Below are 17061 nucleotides of genomic sequence, written 5' to 3' on the forward strand. Positions count from 1 at the left end.
GGGAGAGGGAGAGGGAGAGGGAGAGGGAGAGGGAGCTCCACACAGTCCTCATAGGTGAGCCAGGCTCCTTCTAACTGTTGAGTGAAGTCTAGAGGAAATGCTAACACTGGGACCTTGTAATTGTCACTCATGGTTAGGTTAGAGGCATACTCTTGTGTTGATTTCCTAAAAGAGTAGTTGATAGTAACTAACTCACAGCTAACTAAACATTATGACAATATCTCAGTTACTTAAGCCAAAATTTGCACACAAATACACAACGTACTGAAGAAGCACAAATAGAGAATTGTTTGACATTGTTGAACATGCATTTATCAGGATATCTGGAAATGCTAATTAAATTAGGGTTGTATAGATTGTAATTTCTTACAAATATTATAGATCTATGACAGTATTATCCATTCTCAAGCTAATTACATGAAATAAGTCAAGCATAGATTATCTTGCAGTTCGGAGTAAGCAGACTTTTACCACGATGCGATGAAAGTCAGATATGAGGTTAATTTAGGGCGGTTGTGAGGGTTCGTATATGCTGTGATTACATTCTAGGCTATGGATCTATTCAGTCCAGAGACATTTTTCCATCAGACTTTCACATATATCTCTATGGCATAAATGTGAAGAAGATAGTGTAGTAGTAAAATAAATCGAATAATTTGTCTAAGTGGTAGCCAAGTTACTATTAACATTAGTTGGTAAATACCAAAATAACTGATGTTACTTTTGTTTTGTATTTTTTTAACATTAAATTGAAGGCTGATTCTCTTTTACCATGAAAGCACTCTTTAAAATAATAAGAAATTATATATATATATATATACACATATATATATACCTTTTCTATATATATATACATATATATACCTTTTCTATATATATATATATATATATACACACACACACACACACACACACACACACACACACACACAAAATTTTCATGGTTGTACTATCATCTCATTTCCAAGTAGCAAAAGTTTGACTTTTTCCTTTCCAGTTTGTATTCCCTTGATCTCTTTTAGTTGTCTTATTGCTCTAGCTAGAACTTTAAGTACTATATTGTAGAGATATGGAGATATGGAGAGAGTGAATATCCTGATTTTAGTGGAATTGTCTTGAGTTTCTCTCCATTTAATATGATGTTGGCAGTTGGTTTGCTATATATTGTCTATATTGCTTTCATATATATATATATATATATATATATATATATATATATATATAGTTAATTTAGGGCGATTGTATTATATATATAATGTGTTTGGGAACTGTATGTCTTGTGGAGGCAAACCTAGTCACTCCTTTTATTTTCTGGGAATGAGTTCAAAGATACCTATGGTTACCAAATCTGCAGACACTCAAGATGTTATACAAAAGGTTTATTAATTTCTTATAACTTTAGCATATCTCCTGTATTCTTTGAATCATCTCTTAACTACCTGTCATAGCTAATATGATGTGAACAGTTCTTGTAATATTTAGAGAGTAGTGATGAGGAAAAAGTCTGTTTTGTCAGCGGGAACCAGCTAAAATTCTGGAGTTTGGTACAGAAGAAGAAAGGCATTCAAATACCTGTGGGCAGCCAGATTCTGTCATTGTGTGACTGATGCACACTTTCTCTCTTATTTTATTATCTCTGAAGCAAACATTGTTCTTCTATTTGGAATAAGGAGTTAATCGGATGGATTAATGTACCTTTGCCTGTGTAAACTAATAATATTACATTTTGCCTTTAAAAGAAAATAAGAATTTTAATAATATATTCCAATAGACACAAATAAAATACTTCACCAACTCATAGGACAGAAATTTTACCAAATAACTAGTAAATTTAACATCATTTTGAAGGGCTACCACTTCCATGTTTCAGACTGTTTGAGAATTAGTGTATACTCCAGAGAGAATATATTGATTTAAAATTTCACCCTTGTCTAATAAATATAACCACCCTTTTAAGCTTTTTATATATTAAGTGATAAGAACAGGTACTAAACTGAATCGTAGCCAAAACCTATGACAGGATAAACACTTTGTTTACTATTACAAATTCTTAAAGTTAAAATATAAAACAAACAATAACTTCAATCTTTTGCAAGAGAAATTTATTGTGTACAATAACATTTGATTAATATTGTGAGTCTGTTTTTTCCTAGTAGTCTGGAAGGTACAGACTTTATTGTACATGACCAACGTGTACATATTGCATAAGGAAGTGTTACATTCCATGTCAGGAGGGAGACCTTGCAGATAACCAAACCAACTGCAGGACACTGTGCAAGAAGACTGATTTGAGTTAGTTGAGAAAAAGGAAAAGCAACTTATTCTCTCAGATGAGAAAATATGTCACTTTTAAAACATGCTTGTCTTATGTTTCCAACCAATCTTTGCTAACACTTTCATAGGCTGCCATTGGCTCTGTGGCTCTGGACACGGCAAGATCCCATGGAGAGAAGCAGCTGGAAGACTATGGGATGGATGTGCTGACAGTGGCATTTTTGGCCATCCTCATTACAGCACCAATTGGAAGCCTACTGATTGGTTTGCTGGGTCCTAGGGTTCTTCAGAAATCTGAACATCGAAACGAAGAGGAGATTCAAGGAGAGACTTCTGCACACATTCGGAGGTAAGAAAAAAAAAATGTTGATCGTAATGGCTAGAAAACTGTTTCTGAAGCTAATTGTATCAGGATGGAAATTGATATAGAAAATGTTGAAGTTCAAAATGTATTAGAACCAAACGCAATTCACAATCAATAAACAAAAGAAAGACCAGGGTCCATAGCCTCATCTGCTCCCCAGAGCTTGCTTTTGGTTACTGTTAAATGGAAAGTGTGTTATTTATATTCTTTTGAGACAAGGTCTCAGTATATAGTCCAAGCCGACGTGGAATTTGTGATCCTCTTGATTCAGGCTCTGGAGCACTGAGATTATGGGTCTGCACCACTGCATGAAGAAAAAAATCAGGTTTTTTTTTTTTAGGAATTGATATGGAAATTGGACATATCTTTCCTCGTGTATGTACTGATGACTTTATGCACTATAGGGAGATGGGAAGGCTTCTCTGAATCACCTAGTGGTAAGTCTACAGGGAATAAAAGACTTGGAGACAGAGATGCCGTTACACGGGTGTCCCTGCTGTTTAACATCATGCCTTACTAGNGTCCTGGAGCTCACTCTGTAGACCAGGCTGGCCTCGAACTCAGAAATCCGCCTGCCTCTGCCTCCCAAGTGCTGGGATTAAAGGCGTGCGCCACCACTCCTGGCTCCAATACTGCATTTTTAACACATACATTTGACTAACCCACCCGAACTCCACTTCTTGATGAGCCCCTCATCTTCCTCACACAGAACTAAAGCATCTGCATCCCTAAGAGTCCATCACTGGTCCAGCTCTGGAGCACAGGGCTGTCTTCTGGCAGAGTTTTGTAGCATACTCCTGCAAAAGATCACCTTCCCAGGGTTTGCACAAAGCTCATTTTGTCCTTCCTTCAGGAAACAACTACCAGTCCAAAAGAACAAAGATTTTCTTGATCGCATTACAATAACCTTATGTAATCTTTTTTTTTTTTTTTTTTTTTTTTTTTTTTTAGGAATTGATATGGAAATTGGACATATCTTTCCTCGTGTATGTACTGATGACTTTATGCACTATAGGGAGATGGGAAGGCTTCTCTGAATCACCTAGTGGTAAGTCTACAGGGAATAAAAGACTTGGAGACAGAGATGCCGTTACACGGGTGTCCCTGCTGTTTAACATCATGCCTTACTAGGTGTGGTGACTTATTTCTGTAATCCCAGCTCTTAGGAGAGACTGTGGCAGGAGCTTGCCCTGAATTTCAAGGCCAGCTTGGGCTACAGCATAGGTCCTAGACAAGCCTGGTTACACACATTGAGACATATCTGAGAAAAGCATACAGAGAGTAGGAAGATGGTCCAGTTGCTAAAGAGATGAGGGCCTCAACAGTGTTGTAAAAAAGCTGGGTGTGACAGTGTAGTCCTTTAACTCCAGTGCTGGTTGGAGGCAGGAGTTGGAGCTTGGGTAGAGATGAGTGAATCCCAAGGGTTGGATGGGCAGTCAGTCTAGCCAATCAGTGAGTACCATGTTTAATGAAAGCTTCTATCTCAAAAACTCAGTAGGGATTACTAAAGCAAAGCACTCAACATTGACCTCTGATCTCTACACAGCCATGTAGAGCACACACACAAATATGCATATACTCACAGACACACAGATACACAGTTACACACAGAGGCATACACACAGAGACACAGACGCGCACACACACAGATGCACACACTCACACAGATGCATAGGCATACACACAGACATGGACACATATATACATCACATACACACACATGCACACATACAGACCCACACAGACGTGCACGCACACCGAAACAAACACAGACGCAGACATACCCACAGACACACAACAAAGCAAACAATAATAATGACGGCAAACTCCTCATTACGTTCACCGCCCTTGTAAAGGTCTGTGAAAGGGATGCCTTCTTTCTCAGGAAGTTGTGGAATGCCAGCAGAGAATGAATGAGAGGGAGGTCCTACCTGCACATGTCACAGCTGACCCCACATGGCAGCAGACCATCTGGCCCTTTGTGTATTGCTCACGGTCTCCCTTCATCCTGGGTCACCCGTGGCCTAGTTAGGAACCACGTCCAAGGACAGTCTTCAGTTTCATGCTGCCTGTCCACATACCCCAGGTGTTTGTTCCTCACTTTTCACATCCAAGGGAACCTTTTGCTCCTAGAACCCAAGGTGCATTTTAATCTTGCAGTACTTTTGACATATGTGGGAACTGTGGATTCGGTGAGTTGTGACAGTTCTGATCCCACCCAGTAAACTGCAAATTGCCTGCCTGTCCTTCTCTTAGGGACTACTGTTATAACCTGTTCTAATGTGACATTTAAATTCAAAATTATCTTACAAGTCTCTGATTCTAACTGGTTCATTTAGAGGTCAAGAAAATAGCTTATCCTGTGGCATAGTTTTCATATTTCCTGAATGCTTGTGCTCACAGTGTAGACTGGATTCCTTTATACCAAAGGCTGGTTGTGTGGTAAGGGTTAAAGCAAATATGGGGGTTAGGTGCATCTGTTTCTCGACTTTTTTCAGACTCTGAAACTATATCTGGTCAACAATTAGTTATTTCTGGGTATCATAGGAGATCGGTTTCAGAACCCTCTCAGATACTAAGGTCAGTAGAAGCTAAAGTCCTTTGTAAAAAATACTGTTTTTTTACATATAACATGTGCATGTCCTCCTATGTGCATTTTTAACTTAATTTTGACTACAGTTTAATGTTTCCTGTATATCTCATTATTTATCTGTGCAAGGCAAAAAAAAAAAAGTGCTATCCAATCATAGAAATCAGAGGAGAATCTCTCTACCCGCTGTGTGGGATCTGGGAATAGAAGTCAGGCCATCCAGATTGGTTGTAAGCACCTGTACCTGTACCTGATGAAACAGCTTGCATGCCCAATACTGCTTTTTTTTTTTTTTTTTTTTTTTCGAGACAGGGTTTCTCTGTGTAGCCTTGGCTGTCCTGGAGCTCACTCTGTAGACTAGGCTGGCCTTGAACTCAGAAATCCACCTGCCTCTGCCTCCCGAGTGCTGGGATTAAAGGCGTGTGCCACCACCGCTGGCCTATGTAATCTTTTTTTAAAATTCTTTTATTACGTTTATTTTGGGTATATGTTTGCATGTGTGTGTGCGTGTGTGTGTGTGTGTGTGTGTGTCTGTGTCTGTGTGTGTCTTTGCCATGGAATGAGTGTGGAAGTCAAAGAACAGCTGACAGTTCACCATGTGAATCTTAGGGATGCAACTACTCAAGTGCTTACCTGCTGAGTTATCTTACTGGCTCTAATCTAAAAACAAGGGAGAAAACTGCCAAGGGCCAGCCTCAGCTTGGAAGGGCAGGGAGGGGTCCTGAAGAAGGGATGTTTGGGAAACAACTCAATTGTGGGGTACAAGCTGACAGCCTGGTATTCTGCCCCTGCTGGCTTTCCAGACAGCTCAGCCCTGGAAGACCAAAGCCCAGGCTTTTGTTTCTGTATCAGCTCAATCATCCACTCCAGGTTCCCCTTTGATTATCAGCATTTTATGACCTTAGCCCCTTGATTCTTAGAAAAAGACAGCAAGTACATTTTTGACACAGCAGTGAATTCTTTGTAAGCACAGACAGTTAACTAGCTGGCTGGATCCTGGCTCAGAGATCACCATTGCTGTCATGCCTTGGCCTAAACTTGTTCTGTCCCAGGCTGACCTTGATCTCAGGAGTCTGCCTGTAAGTACAAGCAATAAACTTAGCTGGATGGAATCTTGTCCTTGTTTTATTTTTTAATTTTTTATTAGATATTTTCTTTATTTACATTTCAAATGGATCCCCTTTCCTTGTTTCCCCTCCGAAAACCCCCATCCCATCCCAAATCACCCTGCTAACCAACTCCTGCTTTTACACTGGGGCATCGAGCATTCACAGGACCAAGGGCCTCTCCTCCCATTGATGTCCGACAAGGCTACATATGCAGCTGGAGCCATGGGTTGCTCCATGTGTACTCTGATTGGTAGTTTAGTCCCGGGGCAGGGGTGGGGGGGGGGAGGGTACTGGTTAGTTCACATTGTTATTCCTCCTATGGGACTGCAAATCCCTTCAGCTCCTTGGGTCCTTTCTCTAGCTCCTTCATTGGAGACCCTGTGCTCCGTCCAGTGGATGACTGTGAACATCCACTTCTGTATTTGTCAGGCACTGGCAGAGCCTCTCAGGAGACAGCTATATCAGGCTCCTGTCAGCAAGCTCTTGTTGGTTTCCACAATAGTGTCTGGGTTTGGTGACTATGGGATGGATCCGCAAGTGGGGCAGTCTCTGGATGACCTTCCCTTCAGTCTCTGCTCCACATTTTGTCTCTGTATCTCCTCCAATGGGTATTTTGTTCCACCTCCTAAGAAGGATCGAAGTATCCACACTTTGGTCTTCCTTCTTCTTGAGTTTCATGTGGTCTGTGAATTGTATCTTGGGTATTCTGAGCTTCTGGGCTAATATCCACTTATCAGTGAGTGCATACCATGTGTGTTATTTTGTGATTGGATTACCTCACTCAGGATGATATGCTTCAGATCTATCCATTTGCCTAAAAATTTCATGAATTCATTGTTTTTAATTGCTGAGTGTACTCCATTATATAAATGTACCACATTTTCTGAATCCATTCCTCTGTTGAGGGACATCTGGGTTGTTTCCAGCTTCTGACTATTATAAATAAGGCTGCTATGAACATAGTGGAGCATGTGTCCTTATTACATGTTGGAGCGTCTATTGGGTATATGCCCAGGAGTGGTATAGCTGGGTCTTCAGGTAGTGCTATGTCCAACTTTCTGAGGAACCACCAGACTGATTTCCAGAGTGGTTGTGCCAGCTTGCAATCCCACCAGCAATGGAGGAGCGCTCCTCTTTCTCCACAAATCTCTTTATCTCTATCCTTGATATCTTTCTGATAAGCTGTCTCCTAGTGCAGCTGCCTCTGTTCTTTGAGGTCTCTGAAGCCCCTCATATATTTCATATTTTATATTTTGTATAGTTGAGAAATTCCATTTATGTATTTTTAGACTCATGGTTTTAGAGTTCTTTTCCATGACCTTAAGGACTGTGCTTGAAGGTCACAACATTTACCATTTTGCTAATGACATTAGACACACCCTTGCCTCCCAAACTTATGCGGTGTCTGATTATCAGGGGGTCAGGGGGTCATTCTCCTTGGCAGGGAGGACATGAAAACCCTGGCAGGGAGAAGATTTGCTGGAAGAGGAACATGAAGTACATTATGTACATTACTATACAAGCCAGCCCCACGCCCACACAACCATCAGCACTTGTGGAGGCCAATGTCCTGCTGGCTCTGCTCCAGTGGCCAGAAACTGTCATGTCGTCCCTTCCAGACCATGCAGGACTAAGCAGAAAACAACTTTCAATCTTCATAACCATATCTATATCAAGCTGAAGACAGAACAGTATAATAAAAAAGATACATTCTCACGGTCTCTGCAAAAATGTTGCAATTTAAATTAGACCTTGTTTTGGTAGGGTTCTCATAGCTGTCACACAATGCCTGAAACACAACTTCTAAGGAAGACATCTTAAGTTATAGCTATAAAATGGGGAGTTAGCTCCATTGCTTTTAGGCCTAGGATAGAGGAGAGCGCATGGTGCAGAGTTTGAGGTAAAGGAAAGCTGCTTACCTCATGGCTAGTAACCAAAATGTCAGAAAAGTGAGCGTGGGTTGCCAGTTCCCTTCCAGGGTACATCTTGGGGGATCTAACTCCTCCCAGCAGGACCGGCCCTTTAGTATATGGGCCATTAGGGGATCGATAGGTGTAAATCTAAGCCAAAACAGACCTGTAATGAGGAATTTAAAAAGGAGCAGGACCAGCAAGGTAGGTGGACCAGCAAGGTAGGTGGACCCGCAAGGTAGGCCAGGAAGTAAAGGCTTGTGCTCCAGAACCTGACAATCTGAGTTTGATGCTGGATCCAGTATGGCAGAAGATGAGAACCATTCCATCAAGCTGTCCTTTGACCTCCGTAGGCCACACTGTGGTATGCGAGCACATATGAGCATGCACGCACACAATACGGAATAGATAAATAGATGTGTAAAGCACAATATAGTGTTCAGTTGTAAAAGCTGTTTTGTATCAGGAGAAAGGTAGAGAATGCCCTTGTCCTTCTAAGTAGTTTGGCCTTTCCCAATAATAGTTGTTTTCATCTATTTTAGGAAGCCTGGGGGTTCCATTACCGAAGCCTGATGGACCGTGTTTACCACCCCAACCCACAGGTTTGGCCTTGAACAACCAGGACAGCTTTAAATCCCCTTGATTCAGACGGAAACTTCCCGTGGAACTTCATAAGCAAACAAATTAGAACGCTTCACACTGCTGACAGTACCTGGGGGGGGGGGGGGTTACTTCCTGAGAAATGGAGGACGGGTTACTTCAGAAAGTGAGAGAAAGTAATTTGGACAAATAAAACATTCACCATTTTGTTAAAATCTTGATACATTTCTTCTTATAGTATTAAAAAAAATTCTCATATCAGAGAGCAATTTTTTTTTTATTGGAACTCTGTTATATATTAAAAAGCAATGATTTTTTTAATGGAGCTCTGTTTTTTTTTTGTTTGCTTGTTTGTTAGGTTTTTGTTTTTGTTTTTGTTTTTGTTTTTTTTGAGACAGAGTTTTTCTGTATAGCCCTGGCTGTCCTGGAACTCACTCTGTAGACCAGGCTGGCCTTGAACTCAGAAATCCACCTGACTCTGCCTCCCAAGTGCTGGGATTAAAGTTGTGCGCCACCACTGCCCATCTGTTGTATTTTTATGAGCATCCAATGCAGTAGGGTTTTTTTGTTTGTTTGTTTGTTTCTTTTTTCTTTTTTCTTTTTAATCTATGTGGAATGAAAATAAAAGCAAAATTGAGTATGAAAAGAAGAGGGAAGGGGAGTGGGAGGGACCAGATGAGGAAAAGTAATGGTGCAAGCCACAGGCCAATGTACACACACAGACACACAGACACAGACACAGACACACAGACACACACATATACACACACATACATACACACACACACATATATATGTATGTGTATATGAGAAAACATTTTTAATTAAAAAAATTTTTAAGTGCTGAATTTTAACAAGAACTGAGAATGTAGAAAGAGCGTGAAAAGTAGGAGATCCTAGGATTTAAAATAAGAGACATGCTGTTTCTTAGGGAAGAATAAAGCACAGCTATAGAAGTTTCCCCAATTAAAATTTTCAGTTCAGTATAATATAAATCAGCTCAAAGGACTGTTTTTTTGTTTTGTTTTGTTTTTTTGTTTTTTGTTATTGCCATTGTTTTGGGGTTTGTTTCTGGTAGAACAAGAAGAGTTAATAGAATCGATCTAAAGTACTGTTGTTAAGCAATTCTTTTTTTTCCCTTTTTTTTATTAGATATTTTCTTTATTTACATTACAAGTGCTATCCCAAAAGTTCCCTATACCCTCCCCCAACCCTGCTCCCCTACCCACCCACTCCCACTTCTTGGCCCTGGCATTCTCCTGTACTCGGGCATATAAAGTTTGCAAGACCAAGGGGGCCTCTCTTCCCAATGATGGCTGACTAGGCCATCTTCTGCTACATATGCAGCTAGAAACATGAGCTCTGGGGGTACTGGTTAGTTCATATTGTTGTTCCACCTATAGGGTTGCAGACCCCTTCAATTCTTACCTCGTTTCCAGATGATCTTCGGTTTGCTAAAATAGCTTGAGGCCATCAGTGTTTCTATGCACACATGTATCAATGTGTCTGACACACAGAGTTCCCATTCTAATTTATTCTAAATGTGTTTCTTCCAGTACGGAGATAAGTTCTCTGAGATAAGACATAATTAGGCAGTACGTTATGTGTCTTCTTTCACTATAACATGGTTAAAATCTCCTGTACAATTTTTTTCACATTTTTAACACAGATTTTTTTTTAAAACATATAGACAAACAGATCATTAAAACATATGAGATGCCGGGCGTGGTGGCGCATGCCTTTAATCCCAGCACTTGGGAGGCAGAGGCAGGTGGATTTCTGAGTTCGAGGCCAGCCTAGTCTACAGAGTGAGTTCCAGGACAGCCAAGGCTACACAGAGAAACCCTGTCTCGAAAAACAAAAACAAAAAAACAAAAAGAACAACAACAAAAAACATATGAGACAAAAAAAATAGCCTTCAGATGGACACAGTCAAAGACAGCCCTGGGATCTTTTTAAAAGGACAAAGGTACCTCAGTGGAGAGAGGACAATTTATCAAATATTGATGCTGGACACCTGGACACCCATCAGCTTTTCATCAGGCAGGGGTAACAATGCACACATGTTCAGGAGGCTGAAAAGCAGGGGTAAAAATGCACACATGTTCAGGAGGCTGAGGTGGAAGGTGGCATATGCTTTCTCTAGCCCAGGACCTGTCTGGCCTACATAGCAAGAGCCCATCCTAAGACTCAAAATACCTCTCTTAGAATAAACATAAATGTAAAACAGAACAAAGAAGACAGGAGAAACATGTGTTCCATTAGGTCAGCAATGGCTTTTTACATACAAACCAAAAGTGCAGCCACGGGATTAAACATAGGCACACACATTCTTACTGCTCAGCTCTGCTCTCAGAGACTCTGGCCTGGGCTGAGCAATAGGCACACATGCAATGCACATATAAAGGGTTTTTCTAAAGACTGGATAAAAGAGTTAAAAAATAAAAACAGTCTGGGGTGAGACTGGATTAGATACCTCACTCTCAGAAGGTATATAAATGACAGAGAAGATGATCACATGTCACTAGGGAGTTACGAACTAAATAATAAAAACACTGTCCCATACTTATCATGTTCTGATGTTAGAATGGGCAGAATCTAAACCACTTGTAAACGGTAAACTCTGGCAAGGATGTGGTCAACAGGCACCCTCATGCTGATGTGATGCCAAATGGTGTGACCATTTTGAGAGCAAGTTGATGGGTTTTAGTAGAGATTGGCTCAAGAGTATTTACTCAAAGGAGTTTAAAATGTACATATACAAAAAACTATTCTCAAGTGTCTCTGGTATTCATAATTGTCAAAACTTAGAAACAATCAAAATATCTTTCCATAGGTGAATGGATAAACCTCTATACAGTACAGAGATAAACCTCTATACAGTACTACTAAGCTATTCTTAAAAAAAATAAGAAGAAAGGTTTTAAAAAGAAAATAGAAAGCACAGCAAGATAGACAGACAGACAGACAAAAATAAGAGGGGTGGAGCTGGGGATGCAGCTTAGCTGGGAGAATGCTGGGCATCATGTGTGAATCTAGTTCTTAGGGGAAAGGGAGAGGGAGAAGGAGAGGGAGAAGAACTATCAGTCATTCTTCTTGGTGAACACAGATGATAAAAAATTTCAGTAAAGTCTTTCAAACCAAGTTCTGCCTGGTGGCATATGTGAGCAGGGAGAGGTGAAGAACCAGGTGGTAGTGGCATAGTGTGCTATACGTGTGTGTTACTGCTAGTTAGGATTGGGTTTGCCTGGTTTTTGTATTAGTCCTCAAAGTTTCAGACAGGGTTAACACCCTCAAGAGGCCATGAATCATCTGATATGTATGATATATAAACTGGACAGCATTGTGCCTGCTCAAAGAACTTGAGCTGAGATTGTATGTATGTATGTATGTATGTATGTATGTATGTATGTGTTGGCATAGCCTCATTGCATAGCTCTGGCTGGCCTGGAATTTGTTATGTAGACCAGACTGGCTGGTAAGTCACAGATATCCCTGGCCTCTGCCTCCTGAGTCCCGAGATTAAAGACTTGAGCCACCATACCTGAAGGAGCTGTGACTTTTTGACTTGCCCAGCATCAGTTTCTTGTCTTACTATTGTTGACTTGCTCCAGGCTCATGTGAGATTCACTGCACCAACACATTACTGGCAAGGGGCTTTAGCATCCAGGCAAGAAACCAGCACCAGCAGACATCGTGGAGCAGGTGCCTGACACAGGACTACTCTGTTTTCCCTGAAGATCCACTCCCTCAGAGATGACCCCGCCCCTTAGCAACTACAGATGCTGCATGGTCTGCTCATAGGTGCTGGATTTCCGATTCATTTCTGAATGAAAGGTTTGAAAGTTCAGCAGGCACCTGCATGTCTTCTCTGAGCTAAGCAGGCACAAGGACAGGAGATACAAATGTGAATTACATACCATTTCCATCCTCTAGGAGTTCAGAATGCAGCTCTGGGATCATTATACACCTGAACAAGAAGGACTTGGGAGTTTCAAATTATATTTCCAACTTCTGTTATCCTTCAGTAACTTGGAAAGGCATACTGTTTCAGGACATTTCCCTCATTTTCATATCCCCAATATTCAATATCACAAGAAAATTATTAATACCTCTATTGAATTTTCTCTAGAACAAAGTCGTTTAGTATTTATATTTAAAAGATTTTCTATGAACATAAAAAAATCTTTCTATAACTAAAGCATTTCACAGCCTCTGTTGAGAAATCATGCACTTCAATTAGTTTTGTGAATATCTGAGCCTATCTTCTTGAATAATAATTTTTTAGTATAGCATTCCTTTTAATGAAAATCCTGAATTTGTGCTATGTCTTTTTTTCATAATCTGAAGGATGCAGAATCATTTTCCCAAACATCTGTTTTTGCACAGAAGGTCTTTCAGATCCAGTTCAGGTGTGAGGGTCTTTATGGGACAATTACTAAGCACTCACTAGGTGCTGAGTGATGGAAAGCTTTTCTGTTTTTAAACAGAGGGCTCTATTGGCCTAGCTTCCAGGAAAATATTTACATTCAGATATGCCAATGACGTGGTTATCAAATTGCAGTTGGATCATTTTCTTCTCATATTGAGATCATGCTGTGCTCTGCGGTCACTTAATTCTCCTTTAGATTTTTTTTCTTGGGAGTCACAATTTTTTTATTTTTTACTCTTGGTTCAGACTTAAGAACCCTTTCACAGTGATTTCCACTCACTAGGTAGGAGTTAACATTCCTGTGTAACATCTTCTCTGTGGCAAAGGGAAGACGCTGTCCCCACTATCTGAGCTGTCCTCATCTCTGAAGCATGGTCAGAGCACGGGGAAGGGACACAGCCTCACATGGACCACATGGGTAGAGAAGAGAGGATGTGTGGGTTCCAGAAAGAATGAGGAGGGGGGTATTTGGCAGGCCAAGGCTACAAATATCCCGTGTGAACACTACTCATCCCAGGACTTTCTCCTCTGATATTAGTTTTTTCTACTTCTCTGTGTCACCTGTCGCTCATGTGGCTCCTGCTTGGCCTTTATCATTACACTCTCGTTTCAAATTTTAATTCATAAGTCTCTTCTGAGAGTTTGCAAACCAGGAGATTAAGGGCCCTGAGTGGAGTTTCTATGAGGAAGAATGGAATCTGATGGCTTATCTTATGGCCCTTCAAAGATTATTTTTGCACTTTAAAATCTTTGCAGGGTGGAGAGATGGCTCAGCGGTTAAGAGCACCGACTGCTCTTCTGAAGGTTCTGAATTCAAATCCCAGCAACCACATGGTGGCTCACAACCATCCGTAATGAGATCTGATGCCCTCTTCTGGTGCTGTCTGAAGACAGCTACAGTGTACTTAGATATAGTAAATAAATCTTTAAAAAAGATTTTTTGTTTGCAAATCTGCCTTTACACTAGAAACGTAATTATGTAGTTCCAAACCCCAATGAGGATGAACAGTAGACATAATAAACATTGTTTCAAGTAAAAAAAAAAAAAGACTTTAGATATTTTCTTAAATTTAAGTGTTTGTTTGTCTTTCTACAGAATTAACATTTCATTTTACATCATTTTCTGTTTACAGTACCTTTCTGAATTCAAATACACACCTTGACAACCACGATTATGGGAGCACAGGTTTTTTAATTTAAAAAAAACTATATAAATTCCCACATACAGCATATATTGTATAGCATGTTAAGTCTTGACTGTCATGTTTAGGACAATCACAATTACATGATGCTCTCAAATGTTTTGTTTTAACTATCAGTTAGTGTTTGTAAGTAACACTATACCTGTTGTTCAAGGATGTCTGTTGAGTATTGACAGAGGTGAGTTGTTGGCACTGCCTAAGAATTTCTATGTAACTTGACTAACTAGAAAGATAAATAAATGAAAACAGTGATGGTTATAACCACCTGATCAAAAGTTAGGTTTGAAGCCAATAATCCTAGTATGGTGAAGCCACCTATAATCCCAGCCCTTGGGAGACTGAAGCAGGCTGCTAGTGAAACCTGTTTTAAAAACAAAACAAAATGAAAAGACATTGGCCTTGAAGTAGAATTAAAAGAAATATTAAAATAAATCCATGTGATTAAACATTTGAGAGACCCTGCCATGTTTACTAGGAAAAGAAAGGAAAAAAAAAAAATTCTCAGACAGGAAGTCCATTAAAAGCACAGGCCCCGCCCTTCTGCTTCCGGTAAATCCCAGCCCAGTTTCCGTCCTGGAGGTTGGGTCCTTGGCTCTCCTGATGTCCTGCGCGAGACGACGGTTGCTGGTCCCTGGGCGGGTGAGAGTTGCTAAAGGAAGTGTAGGTACGCCCAGTTTTCTCCATTTGTCTGCCCCAGTTCCTTGGGTACCTTCCTGCTGTCACCGCCCTGACCTTAGCCAAGGAAGGCCTCCTCCCTTCCCTTTAAGGGAGCGCTCTCACATGGCTCCATCGTCCTGGAAGCCCTCTTCCATCTCTTCCTGGTGTCTTTCTTTCCTCCCTCAATGCAAGTCTCTGTTGTTTCCTTCTCTCAGCAGTTCTTGCAAATCAGAAAGAAGAGAACTTTCCTTCACGACTGACAGCAAAATTAACCCCCTGAGCAGATGCTCTTTGTACAAATCGTGAATCCGGAGATAGGTGAACCTTCACGTGCACCTGTCATTGCAGATGTGTTCCAGGATTGGTTTCTGATTTCCGGAAGGCTCTCATTCCTTCCCCCACACCCCTGACCGGGAGTCCTCTTGGCTTTATCGCAGCGGACAAGCACTTAACACCAATGCCTTTTAAGGATTAAGGACTGTAATTACACACACAGTGTGTCAGACACTGCGCTCTCAGGAGTCCTGACGGTGCCCTGTGGTGGCGCTCTTCTTGGAATTCTTCCCTATTAAGATGCCATAAAAGCTTGTCACCTTGAGGTTTTAAAGTTACCTGCTGAAACGTAAGATATCTTAAGACTGCAGACAAACTCCTGAAAGATGAGGTAGGTTAAGGAATTTTAATACCATCAAAAAGAATGCTAAATAATTTTCCTTCTGTTGTTGTTATGTTTAATAGTTAGAAACAGAGCCCAGTGACATGAATACTTTTTCACACAGTACCTCATATCCTGTGAAAGATCAGATTGGTTGATGGTGATACTCACTTAGCACCTAGGAAGACCACCTCTCATTGTGCCACAGTACTGAAAAAGGACCCCAAAACAAAACAAAACAAAAACCTTACTATTGCATGTGGGAAATTCACTTTCCATTTTCATTGTTACCATGCATGTAAAAGATACATACTGAAGCTAGGAAGGTGGTCTAGTCCATAAATCACCTGTTGTACAAACAAAAGAAACTGGATTTGGATCCCTGTAACCTACATATGCCAGGCATCATGGGGTGTGTCCATAATCCTAGGATAAAGACAGGTGGCCAGCCAGTCTAACCAGTGGGTGAGGCCCAGGTTCAATGAGAGACCCTGGCTCAAAAAAGGTAGCAGCTGGGGAGATGGCTTAGTGAGCATGTAACATTATCAGTGTAAAGATGAGGACCTGCAACTCAAAAATTGTTCATCATCCCTAGTAATCAGGGAAAAAGTTATAAGCCATCATATCATCTATCTACCTAAAACTACATTTAATTCATATACGTAAGTGTGCCCATGTGTGTCCATGTATGTATGTATGTATGTATGTATGTATTTTTTTTTTTTAATGAAAATTTCCCATCTGGGATAGCAGCGCTTCCCCCTGGGAACTTTCTTTTTATTTTTCTTTTGACAACTCTCTGTTCAAATCCCAAACCCATTTTTGAATGGGTTAATTTTTTTTTTTTTTTTTGCTTTATATGTTAATCCTCTGTCAGATGTATGGCTGGCAGACTGATTCCAGTTCAGTGGGCTTCCTCTTCACAAAATTGTTTCTTTAGCTATGCAGACGCCTTTTGGTTTTATGAGGTCTCCCTTATCAATTGTTGGCTTTAGTTCCTGGGCAAATGGGGTCCTGTTCAGAAAGCCTTTCCCTACACCTGTATCCTGCAGGGCTTGCCTATGTTTTCTTCCGATGGTTTCAGGGTTTCCAGCTTCACATTTCGGTTCTTAGTCTAGTGATTTTGGGGTTTTGTGCAGGGTTATATACACAGGTGTCTAATTTCATCCAGGATTATATACACAGGTGTCTAATTTCATCCAGGGTTATATACACAGGTGTCTAATTTCATCCAGGGTTATATACACAGGTGTCTAATTTCATCCAGG

The 17061-nt window shown here is 40.6% G+C and overlaps 2 protein-coding genes across 2 annotated transcripts in view; both read left to right on the forward strand.

Moving 5' to 3' along the window:
- Positions 1-9056, forward strand: part of Slc9b2 (solute carrier family 9 member B2) — a 35043-nt gene extending 25987 nt beyond the window's left edge. The window contains exons 12-13 of the mRNA XM_021196749.2: positions 2403-2623; positions 8790-9056. Of these exons, the coding sequence (XP_021052408.1) occupies positions 2403-2623; positions 8790-8820 (252 nt within the window). The 3' untranslated portion in view covers positions 8821-9056. The remainder of the gene's footprint in view (positions 1-2402; positions 2624-8789) is intronic.
- A 6019-nt stretch (positions 9057-15075) lies between these two features.
- The window catches only part of Slc9b1 (solute carrier family 9 member B1), a 41156-nt gene continuing 39170 nt past the window's right edge, over positions 15076-17061 (forward strand). The window contains exons 1-2 of the mRNA XM_021196970.2: positions 15076-15145; positions 15357-15802. Coding sequence (XP_021052629.1) covers positions 15798-15802 — 5 coding nt within the window. The 5' untranslated portion in view covers positions 15076-15145; positions 15357-15797. The remainder of the gene's footprint in view (positions 15146-15356; positions 15803-17061) is intronic.

The sequence above is a fragment of the Mus pahari genome, chromosome 4 (genome assembly GCF_900095145.1).
Source record: "Mus pahari chromosome 4, PAHARI_EIJ_v1.1, whole genome shotgun sequence".
In the NCBI taxonomy this organism is placed as follows: domain Eukaryota; kingdom Metazoa; phylum Chordata; class Mammalia; order Rodentia; family Muridae; genus Mus; species Mus pahari.